The sequence below is a fragment of the Schistocerca nitens genome, chromosome 7 (assembly GCF_023898315.1).
Source record: "Schistocerca nitens isolate TAMUIC-IGC-003100 chromosome 7, iqSchNite1.1, whole genome shotgun sequence".
NCBI classification, from domain to species: domain Eukaryota; kingdom Metazoa; phylum Arthropoda; class Insecta; order Orthoptera; family Acrididae; genus Schistocerca; species Schistocerca nitens.
In genome coordinates, this window is record NC_064620.1 from 585,313,445 (window position 1) to 585,330,297 (window position 16,853).

At 41.7% G+C, this 16,853-nt stretch overlaps 1 protein-coding gene across 4 annotated transcripts in view; it reads right to left on the reverse strand.

Moving 5' to 3' along the window:
- The window catches only part of LOC126194647 (poly [ADP-ribose] polymerase tankyrase-like), a 282,846-nt gene that overhangs the window by 84,587 nt on the left and 181,406 nt on the right, over window positions 1-16,853 (reverse strand). For 2 of the 4 annotated variants that reach the window (XM_049932830.1, XM_049932829.1), the window contains exons 9-11: window positions 7,277-7,375; window positions 7,023-7,188; window positions 6,063-6,282 (exon numbers count right to left, since the gene is read on the reverse strand). In XM_049932830.1, the coding sequence (XP_049788787.1) occupies window positions 6,063-6,282; window positions 7,023-7,188; window positions 7,277-7,375 (485 nt within the window). Of the gene's footprint in view, window positions 1-6,062; window positions 6,283-7,022; window positions 7,189-7,276; window positions 7,391-16,853 lie in introns of all 4 variants that reach the window. The other 2 variants (XM_049932828.1, XM_049932827.1) reach the window with 1 other exon arrangement.

Here is a 16,853-nt window from a genome sequence, read left to right on the forward strand (position 1 = left end):
CCTGATGTACAGACCCTTCAACAGCGTGTTCATGATGCCTGCGACACTATTTGGAGAGAGGCCAAAATGTGCAAGAAAGTGTTTGGCTGTCAAAAGAGCAATGTGTGCAGCCTTTAATGGCTACCGTAGCAGAATACTGTCAAATGATCTTTCACTAAATCCAAAGGAATTCTGACATATGGCTGATGCCACCAAAGTTAAGTGTCCAGTCCCTAGCAAATGAAACTAGAACTGAAATTAAGGTTAGCAAAGTAAATGCTGAAACACTTAACTGTTTTCAAATGTTCCTTTACAAAGGAAAACTGCCCCAATTTAACACTTGTGCCACAGAAATGAGGAGTGAAATAAGTAATAGTAAGTAATAGTGAAATAAGTAATAGTAAGTAATAGTGTCACTTGTGTTGAAAAACACCTGAAATCGTAAAAACTGAACAAAGCTACAGGGTCTGATGGAATTCCTATTAGATTCTATACTGAATTTGCAGCTAAGTTAGCCCCTCTTCTAACTACAATGTATTGCAGATATCTCTGACAGAAAACCGTGCCTTGCAGTCAGACGAAGGAAAAAGCCACACTTATCTACAAGAAGTTTAATCGAAGTGATCCACAAAAATACCATTGAATATCCTTGACAACAATTTGTTATAGAATCTTAGAACATATTCTTAGATCAAACATAATGACGTGTCCCTAACAGAATGATCTCCTCCATGGCAATCAGCATGGATTCCAAAAACATCAATCATGTGAAACCCAACACACAGTTTTCTCACGACATTCTAAAAGCTTTGGATCAAAGCAATCAGGCAGATGCAGTATTTGTTATTTTCAAAAAGTATTTGACTTAGTGCCATACCTATGCTTAAGATCAGAAGCATGATCATATGGGCTATCAAGTGAAATGTGTGACTTGATCGAGGACTTTTTGGTAACAATGTTATTTTGGATGGAGAGTCATCGTCAGATGTAAAAGTATAACTGGGTATGCCCCACGGAAGTCTGCTTGGACAATTCCTGTTAATGTTGTGTACAATGACCTTGCAGACCGTATTAACCCATTATCTCCCATTGATCATTTTTAGACTCTATTGTCTTTTTTTAAATTACTAATTATGTGATAACTTATATAGAATTCCAATTATTATACTATAAACCTACATTATTGACAGTACTGTTGTAATTTTTTTTATTTGTGAACATACAAAGAATGAGATTTTTCTTATATTTTAAAATGAGGTCACAATCATTGCAAATGCAGCACATTACTGTTTATAAACTTTCTATGTTTACTTTTTTGTGCTGTTAACTGGTTCTGCAGCAAAAGGTTCATATAATAATACTACAAGTAAAGAATTTGCCATTACTGGTCTACATTGTTGGTTGGCAAACATTAAGACGAACAATTTAGTTTTTGATAAAGACAATGAAAAAATATTAATGTGGTTGCTATTCCTCCAGATATTGATGCTTTGAGAGATGGAGATGAGGCATATAACGGTGCAACAGCTACTGTAAATGTTCTGTATGTTCCTGGGTTGGTGGACATTCATTTTCAAAGTACTGAAAATATGTGTTTGGGGACTGTGAATGATGAAGTAATGGGCACTAACGATAGAGTAAACTCAAGAAAACAGAAGAAACTTTGCAGCCAACTGCCAACTTACAGTAAATTGAAGCCAATATATGCGGCAAAACCTAAAAATTACATTTCAGCTTATGCAGCTATAGAAGACATAAAAAGAAAATAAAGGATCTCATGCCATTTGAAGTTGGAGAAAATATCTTTAATTTTAATTCATTTGATTATATCATGAGAAAATCAATGTGGTAAGCAAGTTGCTTTAAAAATGTATACGACTTCTCTTTCGACATTGGAGAACTGAGAGTATTCTCAGGCTTAATACTTTTGTCAGGGTATCACATATTTCCATCGGAAACACATCATTGGTCTGAAGACATCAGATTAGGACAGTAAACAGGCAAGAAAGCTACCTCGCAAAATAGATATCAGAATATGAAATCTGAAGACATCAGATTAGGACAGTAAACAGGCAAGAAAGCTACCTCGCAAAATAGATATCAGAATATGAAATCTCTAATTCACTTCAATGATAATGATCAAGCTAAAGACAAACATGATAGAGGGTTCATGGTTAAGTCTTTAATTACAAATATTAACAAGTTCTTCCAGCAGTTTCATATATTTTTGGAAAACTTGAGTGTTGATGAAATGATTGTGAAGTATTAAGGCCATCTCACAGTAAAACAGTTCATTTGAGGCAAGCCAATTTGATCTGGCTGTAAACTATGGGCATTGTATGCTTCGAGTGATTACTGTTTCAATTTTGATTTGTAATGTGGCATCGAAGTGACAAATACAAATACTGACCCTGGTGTTGGATCTAGGGTAGTGTATTGAATATCCCAGGGACATACTATTTACTTCAAAAACTATTTCGCTAGTCAAAAATCTCTTGCTGCACCCATGAAACATTGGATTTAGGGCAATAGGTAAAGCGAGAGGAAACACAACTGAAGAGTGCCCTCTTCAAAAAACAAAGCAATTATGACTTTACCTTTGACACAAGAGGTGAAATCCTGTTTGTCAATCAAATAATGATAAATGCATCTGGATTGGCACCAATTTCATACTGTGGAGCCACTCACTTCTGCAAGTAGGGGGAATAAAACATCTAAGCAGATAACCAACTGACACAGCTTGTAAAGAATTACTATATACAGGGTGGTCCACTGATTGTGACCGGACCAAATATCTCACGAAATAAGTGTCAAACGAAAAAACTACAAAGAACGAAACTTGTCTAGCTTGAAAGGGGAAACCAGATGGCGCTATGGTTGGCCCGCTAGATGGTGCTGCCATAGGTCAAACGGATATCAACTGCGTGGTTTTTTTTTTTTTTTTAATGGGAACCCCCATTTTTTATTACATATTCGAGTAGTATGTAAAGAAATATGAATGTTTTAGTTGGATACTTTTTTCGCTTTGTGATAGTCACAAACATATGACTCACAATTTTAGACGAACAGTTGGTAACAGGTAGGATTTTTAAATTAAAATACAGAACGTAGGTACTTTTGAACATTTTATTTTGGTTGTTCCAATGTGATAAATGTACCTTTGAGAGAACGCATGCTGTTACAGCGTGATTATCTGTAAATACCACAGTAATGCAATAAATGCTCAAAATGATGTCTGTCAGCCTCAATGCATTTGGCAGTACGTGTAACGACATTCCTCTCAACAGCGAGTAGTGCACCTTCCGTAATGTTCGCACATGCATTGACAATGCGCTGACACATGTTGTCAGGTGTTGTCGGTGGATCACGATAGCAAATATCCCTCAACCATCCTAACAGAAAGAAATCTGGGAACATTAGATCCAGTGAACGTGCGACCAAACCACCTGCCATGAATTATGCTATTCAATACCGCTTCAACCACACGCGAGCTATGTGCCGGACATCCATCATGTTGAAAGTACATCGCCATTCTGTCATGCAGTGAAACATCTTGTAGTAACATCGGTAGAACATTACGTAGGAAATCAGCATACATTGCACCATTTAGATTGCCATCGATAAAATGGGGGCCAATTATCCTTCCTCCCATAATGCCGCACCATACATTAACCCACCAAGGTCGCTGATGTTCCACTTGCCGCAGCCATCGTGGATTTTCCGTTGCCCAATAGTGCATATTATACCGGTTTATGTTACCGCTGTTGGTAAATGACACTTTGTCGCTTAATAGAATACGTGCAAAAAATCTGTCATCATCCCGTAATTTCTCTTGTGCCCAGTGGCAGAACAGTACATGATGTTCAAAATCGTCCATGCAATTCCTGGGCATAGATATATGGTACAGGTGCAATCGATGTTGATATAGCATTCTCAACACCGACGTTTTTGAGATTCCCGATTCTCATGCAATTTGTCTGCTAGTGATGTGCGGATTAGCTGCGACAGCAGCTAAAACACCTACTTGGGCATCATCATTTGTTGCAGATCGTGGTTGATGTTTCACATGTGGCTGAACACTTCCTGTTTCCTTAAATAACGTAACTATCCGGCGAACGGTCCGGACACTCGAATGTCGTCGTCCAGGATACCGAGCAGCATATATAGCACACGCCCATTGGGCATTTTGATCACAATAGCCATACATCAACACGATACCGACCTTTTCCGTAATTGGTAAATGGTCCATTTTAACACGGGTAATGTACCACGAAGCAAATACCATCCGCACGGCGGAATGTTACGTGATTCCACGTACTTATACGTTTGTGACTATTACAGCGCCATCTATCACAAAGCGAAAAAAGTGGTCCAACTAAAACATTCATATTTCTTTACGTACTACACGAATATGTAATAAAAATGGGGGTTCCTATTTAAAAAAACACAGTTGATATCTGTTTGACATATGGCGGCACCATCTAGCGGGCCAACCACAGCACCACCTGGTTCCCCCTTAAAGCCAGATGAGTTTCATTCTTTGTAGTTTTTTTCGTTTGATGCTTATTTTGCGAGATATTTGGTCCGCTCATTATCAATGGACCACCCTGTATATATGGGAGGAGTAGGCCATCCCAACTAGCTTGTTGGGAAATATGCCATTTCTTTACGCGGTAAGAAATGGCGTTGGGCTCTCTTTATAAGAATAACTGATATGACTGTTGTGAACAACTGTTATACTCCGTATGGTTCATGGAGCACGATTTCTGGGGAGTTTCCGAAGATATCTTGCTGTTCAGTATCTAAAACAGCTACCAACTGCAGAGTGGGACATCCCTTATCAACACCAAGAAGAGTGTTTCATGAAGTAAGATATGACGGAAAAGGAGCACTTTATGTCAATATGCAATTCCCAAGGATTTTGTCAGTTTGTTGGTTACAAAAGCATACCAATGACATACTGTAAGAAATGTAACAACTGCTTTGAATCTTACCACACACAATAAGATACAGCAATGAAAAGCATAAATAGGTAGGTAGAACTGAAAAACACTGACGTCTGTAAAGTAAATTTTAAAAGTAATAGAGGTTTTTCTTCTAAAGCTGGATGATTTTTGTAACACAAAAATATATAACAATGAATAATATAATGAGTATATGTAATTTACCTTTACAAACAACAAAGCTGTAATAATGTACTTATGAAAAATGAATATTCAACAGAAATACCAATATTTAAATGTCTGTATAAACATCAGATCCTGTATCATCTTAGTTATCTGTTTATAGATCAGGCAATTCTGTTCATCGGAGAACCTTAAAAAATAAATTAAGGAATTATTTATGTTATTTGACATCATTAAATTGTATAAACATGGAAACATAAGGTTTCATTTTCTTCCTCACAGTACATTTTAACTATGATAGCAATGCATTTAATCCTTAGACACACTGCTTCTCCCACATATACTCTCTTCTTATATATAATTTTACAGGGGGAGGAGTAGACAAGAGAGAGATGGGGGGGGGGGGGCATTAGTACGTATAACCAACTCCCATACATTTTTAGCAATTGTGAACCATTGCTGGGATCACTAGTCATCATGTCATTATACAGGGTGGAGAAAAATTGTGTCACAAAATTTTAACCCTGGATAGCTGATGCCAGTAGGAACCAAAATTATGAATGTTGTGTAGGTCAACATAGCACAATTTTTAAAAAATGAAAACTTGGTGTCACGCGCTCCGACAACCATAGCGCTGCGTGTCAACCGAAGAATTGCAATGGCAATCCCACAGCTAATGGGAGTGCGTGGCACCAAGTTTCCATAGTTTAAAAATGTTGTGTTGTTGACCAACACAACTTTAGTAATTTTGGTTCCTATTGGCATAAGCTATATGGGGTTATAATTTTGTGACATTTTTTCTCCACCCTGTATACATCAGCTCTATTCTATTTTTTGCACAGCTTTTTATGTAGGTATGACCATTAAATTTTATGTTCCCATTTATCAACAAAATATATGAAAAGGATTTTCACCATTATAGAATGTAGGAACAAGTTGTTATGAAAGGATTCTTACCAGCCAAGTGGAGTGGCGTAGAATTTCGTCCCTGAGCATCTCTACAATTTATGTTCTCTGATGAGACAAGCCTTTGGACCCGTGCCAAGTTGCCCTTTTTGGCAGCATCTAGCAATGCTGCATTACCTCTTAAAAGGTCTGCCACATCTTGATCACCCTCACGCACTAGATCCAGAGGAGTTGCACCATCTCTATTCTTCTTGCTAGCATCGGCACCATGCTGAAATTTTAAGTTCTTACATAGCAAAACATAATTCATACACTTTCTCCCCTTCTCCTTCACAAGAAATGGGTGTTTGTCAAGTTTAGTATTAGTCAAAGATAAAAATACTGTCATAAAACAGTATGAGCAACCTCAATGGTTCTTACTGACTGAATTTGTAATTTGGCCTATTTAATCCAAACTGATTGATAATAATGATATACAACATAGAAAGTTTACTGAAGCATATATATGAGTAGGAAAACTTTCACGGAAAGGCACATGAAAGAAAGCAGTCAGCCCCGCTGACAGTTATCTAAAACATCCACTGTACCTGGAAGTCAATGCGTGGGAAGTTTAATACTCTTAACTTCTTCATTTATTCATTATTTATTGTGGCATTACTTTCTTTCATTTAGCTCCTGCATTTTGCAGGTGTTACTTTCTCTCTTCTGCACTATACCATCATTGTGATCGCACCTCAACAAAATTTCAAATTTTCACGTTAAAGGAAAAGTGGGTGGATAATATCTAATGAGAAACAGGCCATTTATCTGTAGGTAAGTAGTTTAGGCTTGTGAGACACTGTCTGCAATTTTAATTTTTGATGCTGGAGAGTATTAAGGTCACACCACCATCTCAGGACTAAAGACATCAATGTTCACAATTCCAATCCTTAAAAGATCCTCCACAATTTATATGTTATCAATTTTTTAAATATAATAATCAAACTCTTAGCAGAAGTACAATAACCAAACCTTGAGCAGAAGTCGTACTATGTCGTATTTGCCTTTAGCTGCAGCCTCATGTAGAGGTGTGAACTTCCACAAATCCGCAACATTTACACTAGCTCCATGCTTCACAAGCAGTTCAGTCACTTCATAATGACCATACGAACAAGCATTGTGTAACGGAACGAGTCCCCTGGAAATAATAATAAATTAATCCCATTTACACTTATGGAATAAATTTATTTATATCAGTGACATCCATAACTTATAGTAATACATACCCTTTATCTTTAGCATGGACATCTGCTCCATGTGCCAGTAAATATTCCACCACAGCCACTCTGTTGTAGCCAGCAGCAAAATGGAGAGGGGTAGAATGCCTGTTAAATGAAGAACTGTTGGGAGAAATTGAGTTCTTTGCAAGTCACATCCAAGAAAATATCTTTACAGAGCACACAAATTATTTTCCTTTCTGTCTTTCAGAAAGATTCATCAACATAATAGCCTGAAGAAAAGTCCTGAAGTCAAAGTAATATAACCCTATTTACTTCCCTTTTATATATACAGGGTTATTACAAATGATTGAAGCGATTTCACTGCTCTACAATAACTTTATTATTTGAGATATTTTCACAATGCTTTGCACACACATACAAAAACTCAAAAAGTTTTTTAGGCATTCACAAATGTTCGATATGTGGCCCTTTAGTGATTTGGCAGACATCAAGCCGATAATCAAGTTCCTCCCACACTCGGCGCAGCATGTCCCCATCAATGAGTTCGAAAGCACTGTTGATGCGAGCTCGCAGTTCCGGCACGTTTCTTGGTAGAGGAGGTTTGAACACTGAATCTTTAACATAACCCCACGTAAAGAAATCGCATGGGGTTAAGTCGGGAGAGCGTGGAGGCCATGACATGCATTGCTGATCATGATCTCCACCACGACCGATCCATCGGTTTTCCAATCTCCTGTTTAAGAAATGCCGAACATCATGATGGAAGTGCGGTGGAGCACCATCCTGTTGAAACATGAAGTCGGCGCTGTTGGTCTCCAGTTGTGGCATGAGCCAATTTTCCAGCATGTCCAGATACACGTGTCCTGTAACGTTTTTTTCGCAGAAGAAAAAGGGGCCATAAACTTTAAACCGTGAGATTGCACAAAACACGTAAACTTTTGGTGAATTGCAAATTTGCTGCACGAATGCGTGAGGATTGTCTACCGCCCTGATTCGCACATTGTGTCTGTTCACTTCACCATTAAGAAAAAATGTTGCTTCATCACTGAAAACAAGTTTCGCACTGAACGCATCCTCTTGCATGAGCTGTTGCAAACGCGCCGAAAATTCAAAGTGTTTGACTTTGTCATCGGGTGTCAGGGCTTGTAGCAATTGTAAACGGTAAGGCTTCTGCTTTAGCCTTTTCCGTATGATTTTCCAAACCGCCGGCTGTGGTACGTTTAGCTCCCTGCTTGCTTTATTCGTTGACTTCCGCAGGCTACGCGTGAAACTTGCCCGCACGCGTTCAACCGTTTCTTCGCTCACTGCATGCCGACCCGTTGATTTCCCCTTACAGAGGCATCCAGAAGCTTTAAACTGCGCATACCATTGCCGAATGGAGTTAGCAGTTGGTGTATCTTTGTTGAACTTCGTCCTGAAGTGTCGTTGCACTGTTATGACTGACTGATGTGAGTGCATTTCAAGCACGACATACGCTTTCTTGGCTCCTGTCGCCATTTTGTCTCACTGCACTCTCGAGCGCTCTGGCGGCAGAAACCTGAAGTGCGACTTCAGCCGAACAAAACTTTATGAGTTTTTCTACGTATCTATAGTGTGTCGTGACCATATGTCAGTCAATGGAGCTACAGTGAATTTATGAAATCGCTTCAATCATTTGTAATAGCCCTGTATACACACACACACACACACACACGCACACCTAAAATAAACAGCTGTCAATTTTGTCCATATTTTTCATGCCTTTTAGAAAGCATTAGCCTTTTTTAGTAATTTTTTCTCTATCTATACAACCAAACATAGAGGCTCTTTTATTTGCAAAATGTAAATTGTTGCACAATCAAGATCCTTAGATTTATAGGAGTGCACTGAAGTACATCCTTCTAAAACAAAAATTAAGGTCAAAATAACAGTTTACGTACATAAAGACGTGTGAAACCCACACATGCTACAATAATATCTAGAAAGACACAAAATAACACTAACAAATGGAAACTCCAACTAGGAATATCAGCAATGTACGAAAAGATAAAGATTGCTACTTGCTGTAAAGAAGACATGTTAAGTTTCAGACAGGCACAATTAAAGACGCACATAAAGCTGTCGGCCACAGCCTTCATCAACAAAAGAGAAACACACACCATTCATATACACAAGCAAGCACACCTCATGCACTCATGACCGCCAACTCCAGCATCTCGGGCCAGAATGCAACAATCGTGGGATGCAAGCAATATGGAGGGATAGGGGAAGGGGAAGGAATAGTGGTGTGTAGGTAGGGAGAGTGACAAATGCTTGGAGGAGTGTACAGGGACTACAATGCCAACAGGTTCAGTGTCAGGAGGTTGTGGGGCAGAGAGGTGGGGATAAAAGGAGCGGACCAGGAAAGATAAGCAGAAGTGTTGGCAAACAAAGAGGCTGGGAGACAAGTATTGAGAGGAGATAATAGCAAAGAGGGGGTGGAAACTTTTGGGTGGAGGGTGTGGGGACTGTTTGTTAGCGTAGGTTGAGGACGGAATAGCTATGGGAGTGGTGAATGTGTTGTACAGGTAATTCCCATCTCCAGAGTTCATAAAAGCTGGTGGTGGTTGGGAGGACTCAGATGGCTTGGGTAATGAAGCAGTCACTGAAATTAAGCTGTTATGTTCAGCTGCATGTTGTGCCACAGGGAGGTCTATTTTTACTCTTGGCCACAGTTTGGCAATGGTCATTCCTCCTGTTGGACAGCTGGCTGGAAATCATATCAATGTAAAAAGTGGTATAACACCAGCAACAAAGCTGGGAAATGACATGGCTGTTTTCACAGGTGGACCAGCCCCCAATAGGGTAGGATAAACCTGTGACATGACTGGAGTAGGAAGTGCTGGGTGGGTGGATTGGGCAGGTCTTCCACAGGAATATGATCCTTGTGGCATGGGGTTGGGAGTCGGAGTGACATACGGATGACTAAGATGTAGGTACCTGCATTTCAACAGTTGTCATCCCTTTCACAATAAAAAAAATCCCCCCCCCCCCCCCCATACAGCCATACATCAGTGTATGTACAGTGACATGAACTCCCTTGCCAAGTATGCTGTGTCTCACCAAGGCCTTCACAGATGGGCACTATCCCCCAGACCTAGTCCACAAACAGATCTCCCATACTATTTCTCCTCACACCCCCAATCCTCCCACCACCACAATACCACACTGGACTGGAACAACTAAACCACATACTGAAATGCGCGATATCCTACCCGAGATACTTCCCACCCCTCCTAAAATGGTGTTCCATTACCCACCCAACCTCCACTTAACAGTCCATCCATATGCCACTCTCAATCCCTTGCCACTAGAATCATATTCCTGTGGAAGACCCAGGTGCATAATCTGCCCAATCCACCAACCCGTCACTTCCTATTCCATTCCTGTCACAGGTTTATCCGACCCCATCATCAGCTGGGTGAACTGTGACAGCAGCCATGCCATTTACCAGCTTTGCTGCAATTGTTGCACAGATTTTTTACATTGGTGTGACTACCAACCAGCTGTCACAAGGAGGTTTGGCCACTGCCACAAACTGTGGCCAAGAGCAAAGGAGACCACCCTGTGGCATGACATGCCACTGACCGTAACATGCTTGAGTTCAATGGCTGCTTTGCTACCCGAGCTATGTGGATCCTCCTCTTCACCACCAGCTTTTCTGAACTGTGCATATGGGAGGTATCCTTACAACACATTCATAACACTTGCAATTATCCCAGCTTCAAACCTACAGTAACATACTGTCCCCACACCTTCCACCCAAAAGTTTCTACCCCCTCTATCCTATCATCTCCTCTCCAGACATGTCTCCCAGCCTCTGTTTGCTGCCTTCTGCCAACACACCCACCTATCTTACCCCACTCCACTCCCTTTCCCCCTTGTACATGAAGTTTGCTTGCTTGTGTTTGGTTCTCTTTTGCTGATGAAGGCTGTGGCCAAAAGCTTTGTGAAGTGTCCTGGAATTGTGCCTATCTACAACTTAATGTGTCTTCTTTACGGTAAGTAGTGATCTGTTTTTTCCTACATTGTTGACAAAATAATACTAAAATGTTTTGATCTTTAGGGTAGCAGGTTCCTTTTCCTAAACATAAACAAATGCCAAACAGTATCAATTATTTATGACTAAACTGACACTAATTTCTGTGACACTGCCATTTTCTTTTACTTCCAGAGCTTGCAATTTCTGAAACGTTTCTGTGTCATTATCTACTGTTTTGGTATGTGTTGGCATAGTAATCGTCTATACAGTTTCAGTAGTATCAGCAAATGCAATTCCTGCTATTTCACAAATTAAGCAAAACAATGTGACATAGTATGAACTAAATAGTTGATGTGGGTGCCAGCCACAATGTCCTTTTGTTCCTAACAGGATCGCAGAATCAATTAAGATTTCCACAAAATTTAAGCGTCAAATTACAATACATTTCTCTCAAATACCACTTCCACAATGGAAATAGTGACTGTAACATCACAGGCCTAGGCATATGGCTCAATGCCATAAAGCAGGCCAGTTGCAGCAAGATACTGGCTAAGCATTGTGCCAGTCACTCACTGGGTGTCACTACCTGCCTCCGGAAAGTGCCTCGGCCATTACTGAAATCAGGCATACTTCAGCATGTGACACATGTGGCTTCTGGAGCTGAAATACCACACAACACATCCAATTTGGCATGGATAAATACTGGACCCAGACCAAGCTGGGGATGCTTCCACATCAGCTCCTGACAGCTCTACCGAGGTATGCCATAGCACAAGGCCATCATACCGCTTGGTCAAGTTCAGCATAACAATTACTGACATCCCCGGTGGTAACACTGGCCGTTGGAGTTCATGAGATCGAAACTCTACCATGTCTGTGAAACACAGATGCTGTGGATCAACACCAGGCTGTGCCATCGGACAAGTGCAGATATGTGTAGCTGCTCAGCCTTGCTGGGACAGTAAGACAGTTTCTCCTATAGTAGTCCTTGCCAACCCATCAAACTCACAACACCCATGTGGGAAAGTGGAATGCTATCCTGACAACATGATGAATGACTCTTCTGCTCTTCTGTAGAGGTCATTGCACCCTAGGCCATTACATTCTGGAGTCGGCAGTAATGCATGTATGTAGCAGCATGTGCTTTCTATAACTGCTCGTGGACTCCTTGCATCTGTCATTCCTGGATTTGCCCTCTTCCTGCTGTCCTATTTTTCTTGTCAGGTATAAAGTCTGGTGTGGTACCTGACAAGGGCCTAAGGGATGAACAAATGAAACTAGTTGTGTGTATGCAGTGTAACCTACAATGTCTTGTGGTCCATCCCTGAATCACACAAAATGATACGCTGAGTATATAGGCAAAAAAGGAATTATGCCCGGCAGTGTAGGGAGAGTGCTTTGTTGAAACGAGGAAGGCTGTGGGTATCAGGGAAGTTTAGGCCAATGTACACAGTTGGTCACTGTAAGCACAGTTTGTTGGAAGCAGTGTTGATGTCCACAGACTGCCAGAGTTGTGTGCAAAGTTCCTCTCTTCCTTTTCGTTTCTGTTACACACACCTCCTGGTTTTCTTCTATTTTCTAATATGGTAGTTGTAAGATGTGGTATAGTGCTGACAAAGTAAAATGTAAATCAGTGTTAAAGCAGTACCTTTTGGCTTGAGATTTTTAACTTTGACACTGGCTCAGAGCAGCCTTGAAAGGTGTTGAGATATCATGGATGAGATGGGTCATTGGCCAGCTCCAGGTCCCTTGAAGTTCAGTGGGCATGACAGCAGAAAATCTACGTAAGATAAATATTGTGATTCTTGAGTTTCTCCCGGCGTATTTGATAATCAAAATATCCACGGGTGTACTGCCGGTCTACAGTGTCCAACGGGCACAATATTTCGGCGATCATACATGTCGCCATCATCAGGTGAACTGACGGACTGAGCTCCTGTGAACGTGCCGGCACGGAGATCCGTACACCTGAGCAGCCATAGTGTACGGATCTCCGTGCCGGCACGTTCACAGGAGCTCAGTCCGTCAGTTCACCTGATGATGGCGACATGTATGATCGCCGAAATATTGTGCCCGTTGGACACTGTAGACCGGCAGTACACCCGTGGATATTTTGATTAAGATAAATATTGTCTGAAATTATGTATGGCATGATGGGAGAATGTACCTGGTATTAGGGAGTTACATCAAGGAGGCAGTATTGTGGAGTATTAAAGAGTTGTATTAAGGTGCAGTGCACAGGTTGTAGCTTCTGAAGCACCTGTGGTCTGTAGATATATCAGTGGTATTGCAGAGCTCATGTAGCATGACACACTGCATGGATGATGGATGAGGGATGCTCAACAGCATGATCCTCAGCACCTTACAAAGTGTCATCATGCCATTCACTTGGGGTGACAGAGCTGCTCCCACAGGTGGAAGTGCTTATAAAGCATAAGAGTCAAACTAGCATTTATAAAAAGCTGCACAAAGCAATTACACAGAAAACAACCAGTAAAAATGTCAAATTGCCTGGGCAAGCTATGTATCCAACACACACTGACTTCCCACCCTCAGCACTTCAGGTACGAGGCCTGACAGTTCACAAACTTTCAAAACTCATGTTACACTGATGATGGAGTCACCAATGATGGCGCGCAGATCAACAGCCAAACTAGGGGTTACCTTAATCTCAGTGAATAAAACATATGTAGCCATAACAGCTTAATTTGAAAGTGGCACATGGTGGATCGTCTCACCGGAAGTGGGAAATGTGTTGGGCAATCTCCTATGCAAAGTCTGGTGAGCAGCACATTCTATCGGTGAGGTTGGGATGAAGTCCACCACACCTGCATGGTTGGTTTGAGTGACCACTTATAACCATTCAGTTTCCCTCCGACACATGATTATTCTGAACACAATCCCTGTTGGCTGGTTTGTCAGCTGTGTCATTTCCTTGTATCCTGTGTTCAGTTACCCAGTGTAAGACCACCTTCTTGCCTTTGTGTTGGATCCACCAAGGCGGCAATTTGTTCCATTCCTTGCTTCACATTTAGAAGTCTGATATATACAGATGTGTGAGAAAGTTTGTAGCAAGTATCCCAAATGGCTTAGTCACATGGGGCTGGCTTCTGGACAGCCACTCAAAGTTGGGATGGACTGCTGCACTAAATGCTAATGAATGAGGCAATGATGAGCTTTTCAGGACATACTGGGCCAGAAGGAGGCACTGTTGAACATCGTGTAGTGGCCTGTAGAGACAAACTCTGAACTGGGTTGCTCTGAAGGGCTCCAGTCAATATCTGAATGCCCTCATGGCAGACAGTGTCTAACATACTGAGGTAGGAAATACAGGCTGATCCTTAAACCACTCTGCCATAATCTATCATGATTTGACAAATACCCTATAAAACTTCAAGAGGTGATACCTGTCAGCTCCCCACACAGCATTTAACAGAGTTCTTAAGAAGCCACTGATAGTAATTGCAAACAGTGTGACACTGAGTACACTGCCTTGAGGACTCCAGTCTCCCGAAAACAGCAGTACACAAGGCACCAACACAATATCGAATGCATTGGTCCTCGAGGAAGGATTGGATAAGAAGTGACAGACACCCCCACAGTCCCCATTCATTAAGTTGGCCAGGATGTTGTACCTCTAACTGGCGACTTACAATTTTTCAAGGAAAAAACAAACGAACCAAATGGTTTGGTGTAAGAAGGACTCCTGTATCACCACCCCCAGTAGACTTATGTTGTCAAGGGGAGAATGATCGCACCTAAAACTACACCAGGAGCAGCACAGGTAACTTGGAATTCGAGGAGGCAGTGGCTGACCAGGTGCTCAAGAGCCTTATCCCTACTACTCCAAAGGGCTGCACCTCAGTAACTGTTAGGGTTGGTAGAATCCTTGACTGGCTTCCATAACAGAATTAATAATGCTGCTCCTAAGTGGAGGGGTACCGTCCATCAAACCAGATCTGTTTGAGGAGGATAGGAGTTTGTCTTTGGCTCTACAGCACAGATGATGGAACATGATATAATGAATCTGATCCAGTCCTGGACCAGTGTCTCTGGGTGCGGACTGAAGTGATTCCAATTCCCACATAAAGAGTGGAAGATGGTAGACTGCCTAATTACGCAACAAGAAGCAGAGCCACATCTCCACAGCCCTACGGAACATCTAAACACAAGAGTTTGTCCAGATGATGCAGCGACAGTAAAAAAGTGTTCAGGTAAAACTTGAGCCACGTCTTTAGGAGTGGCCACAAAGACTCAATTTCTCAACAAGGCCATAAGCAGAGGTGTACTGCCCTTGCCTGAAATTCCCTATTTCTTCATTCCACCAAGGAATAAGCCATTGTCTGAGGTTGCTGCTAGACTGGGCAAAGGAATCAGTGGCAGCTCAGTGGATCACATAGGTCATATAGTCCACAATCTCCTGGGCACATTCCTGTTGGTTGAAGATGGCCTGCTGACTGTATCACAACCAATTTGCCCTCTAAAGTATCAGTCTCCTGTTGACCACCATCTGTGTCAGCAGGTGTCTCCACACTAGAAAGTGGTCACTGGAAAGCAAATCTGTGCCCAGTTCCCACTGAATTGAGTCTGCAATAGCTGCAACGCAAAAACAAAGGTAAATGGCTGAGGATGACCCTGCAGCTGTATAAAAATGTGCCATCTGACCAGAGTTTAAAAGGCAGATAGCCTCTAAATTGACAAGGCAGTCGATAATTTGATCCCTGGAGCAAATGGTACCTGAGCCCCACAACACAACGTGTGCACTGAAGTCAGCCATGAGGAGGAATGGGCAGGGGAGGTGCAGAAAAGCTCTGTCAATGCACCTGCACTCAACAGATCATGAGGTGGAAGATGTAAAGAACACACTGTAATGTTAGCTGGTGTGAGAACTTCCATGGCAACTACTTATCGGGACGTGGTAAGGACAGGAGAGGAGGGGCATCTGTCATTGACGAAAACAACCACCCCATCCTTAGCCCTGCCTCCAGTAAGATCATTGTTCCAGCCCCTTAATGCAGGTTCAAATGGCTCTGAGCACACTACGGGACTTAACATCTATGGTCATCAGTCCTCTAGAACTTAGAACTACTTAAACCTAACTAACCTAAGGACAGCACACAACACCCAGCCATCACGAGGCAGAGAAAATCCCTGACCCCGCTGGGAATCGAACCCGGGAACCCGGGCGTGGGAAGCGAGAACGCTACCGCACGACCACGAGATGCGGGCCCTTAATGCAGGCTTATGGGTGACTTTAAAATGAGTTTGTTGTAGTAAGATGCAGAACGGTCTCTCCGGAGGCAGGATCTGCAATTCTTCTAAGTGAAATCAGTATCCATTTAAGTCCCACTGCAATACTGATGTCACTATGTGAGCCACTGATTAGCAACGACTGTCCTTGTCATGCTCCCTGCCTTGGCAGGGGCGATTTATCCAAAAGATCAGAGTGAATATTATACAGTGCCTGGCTCTCCATTTCCCCCACGTGAATATCAATATCGCCAACAGTAAAATCAGAAACTGAATAGGGACAATACTCACTGATCCAATGGTTTAGCTGCCACTTTCTTCGATTTTCAATGACTTTTTGCATGACTTTTCCTTACTTATGGGAGGAGTTGG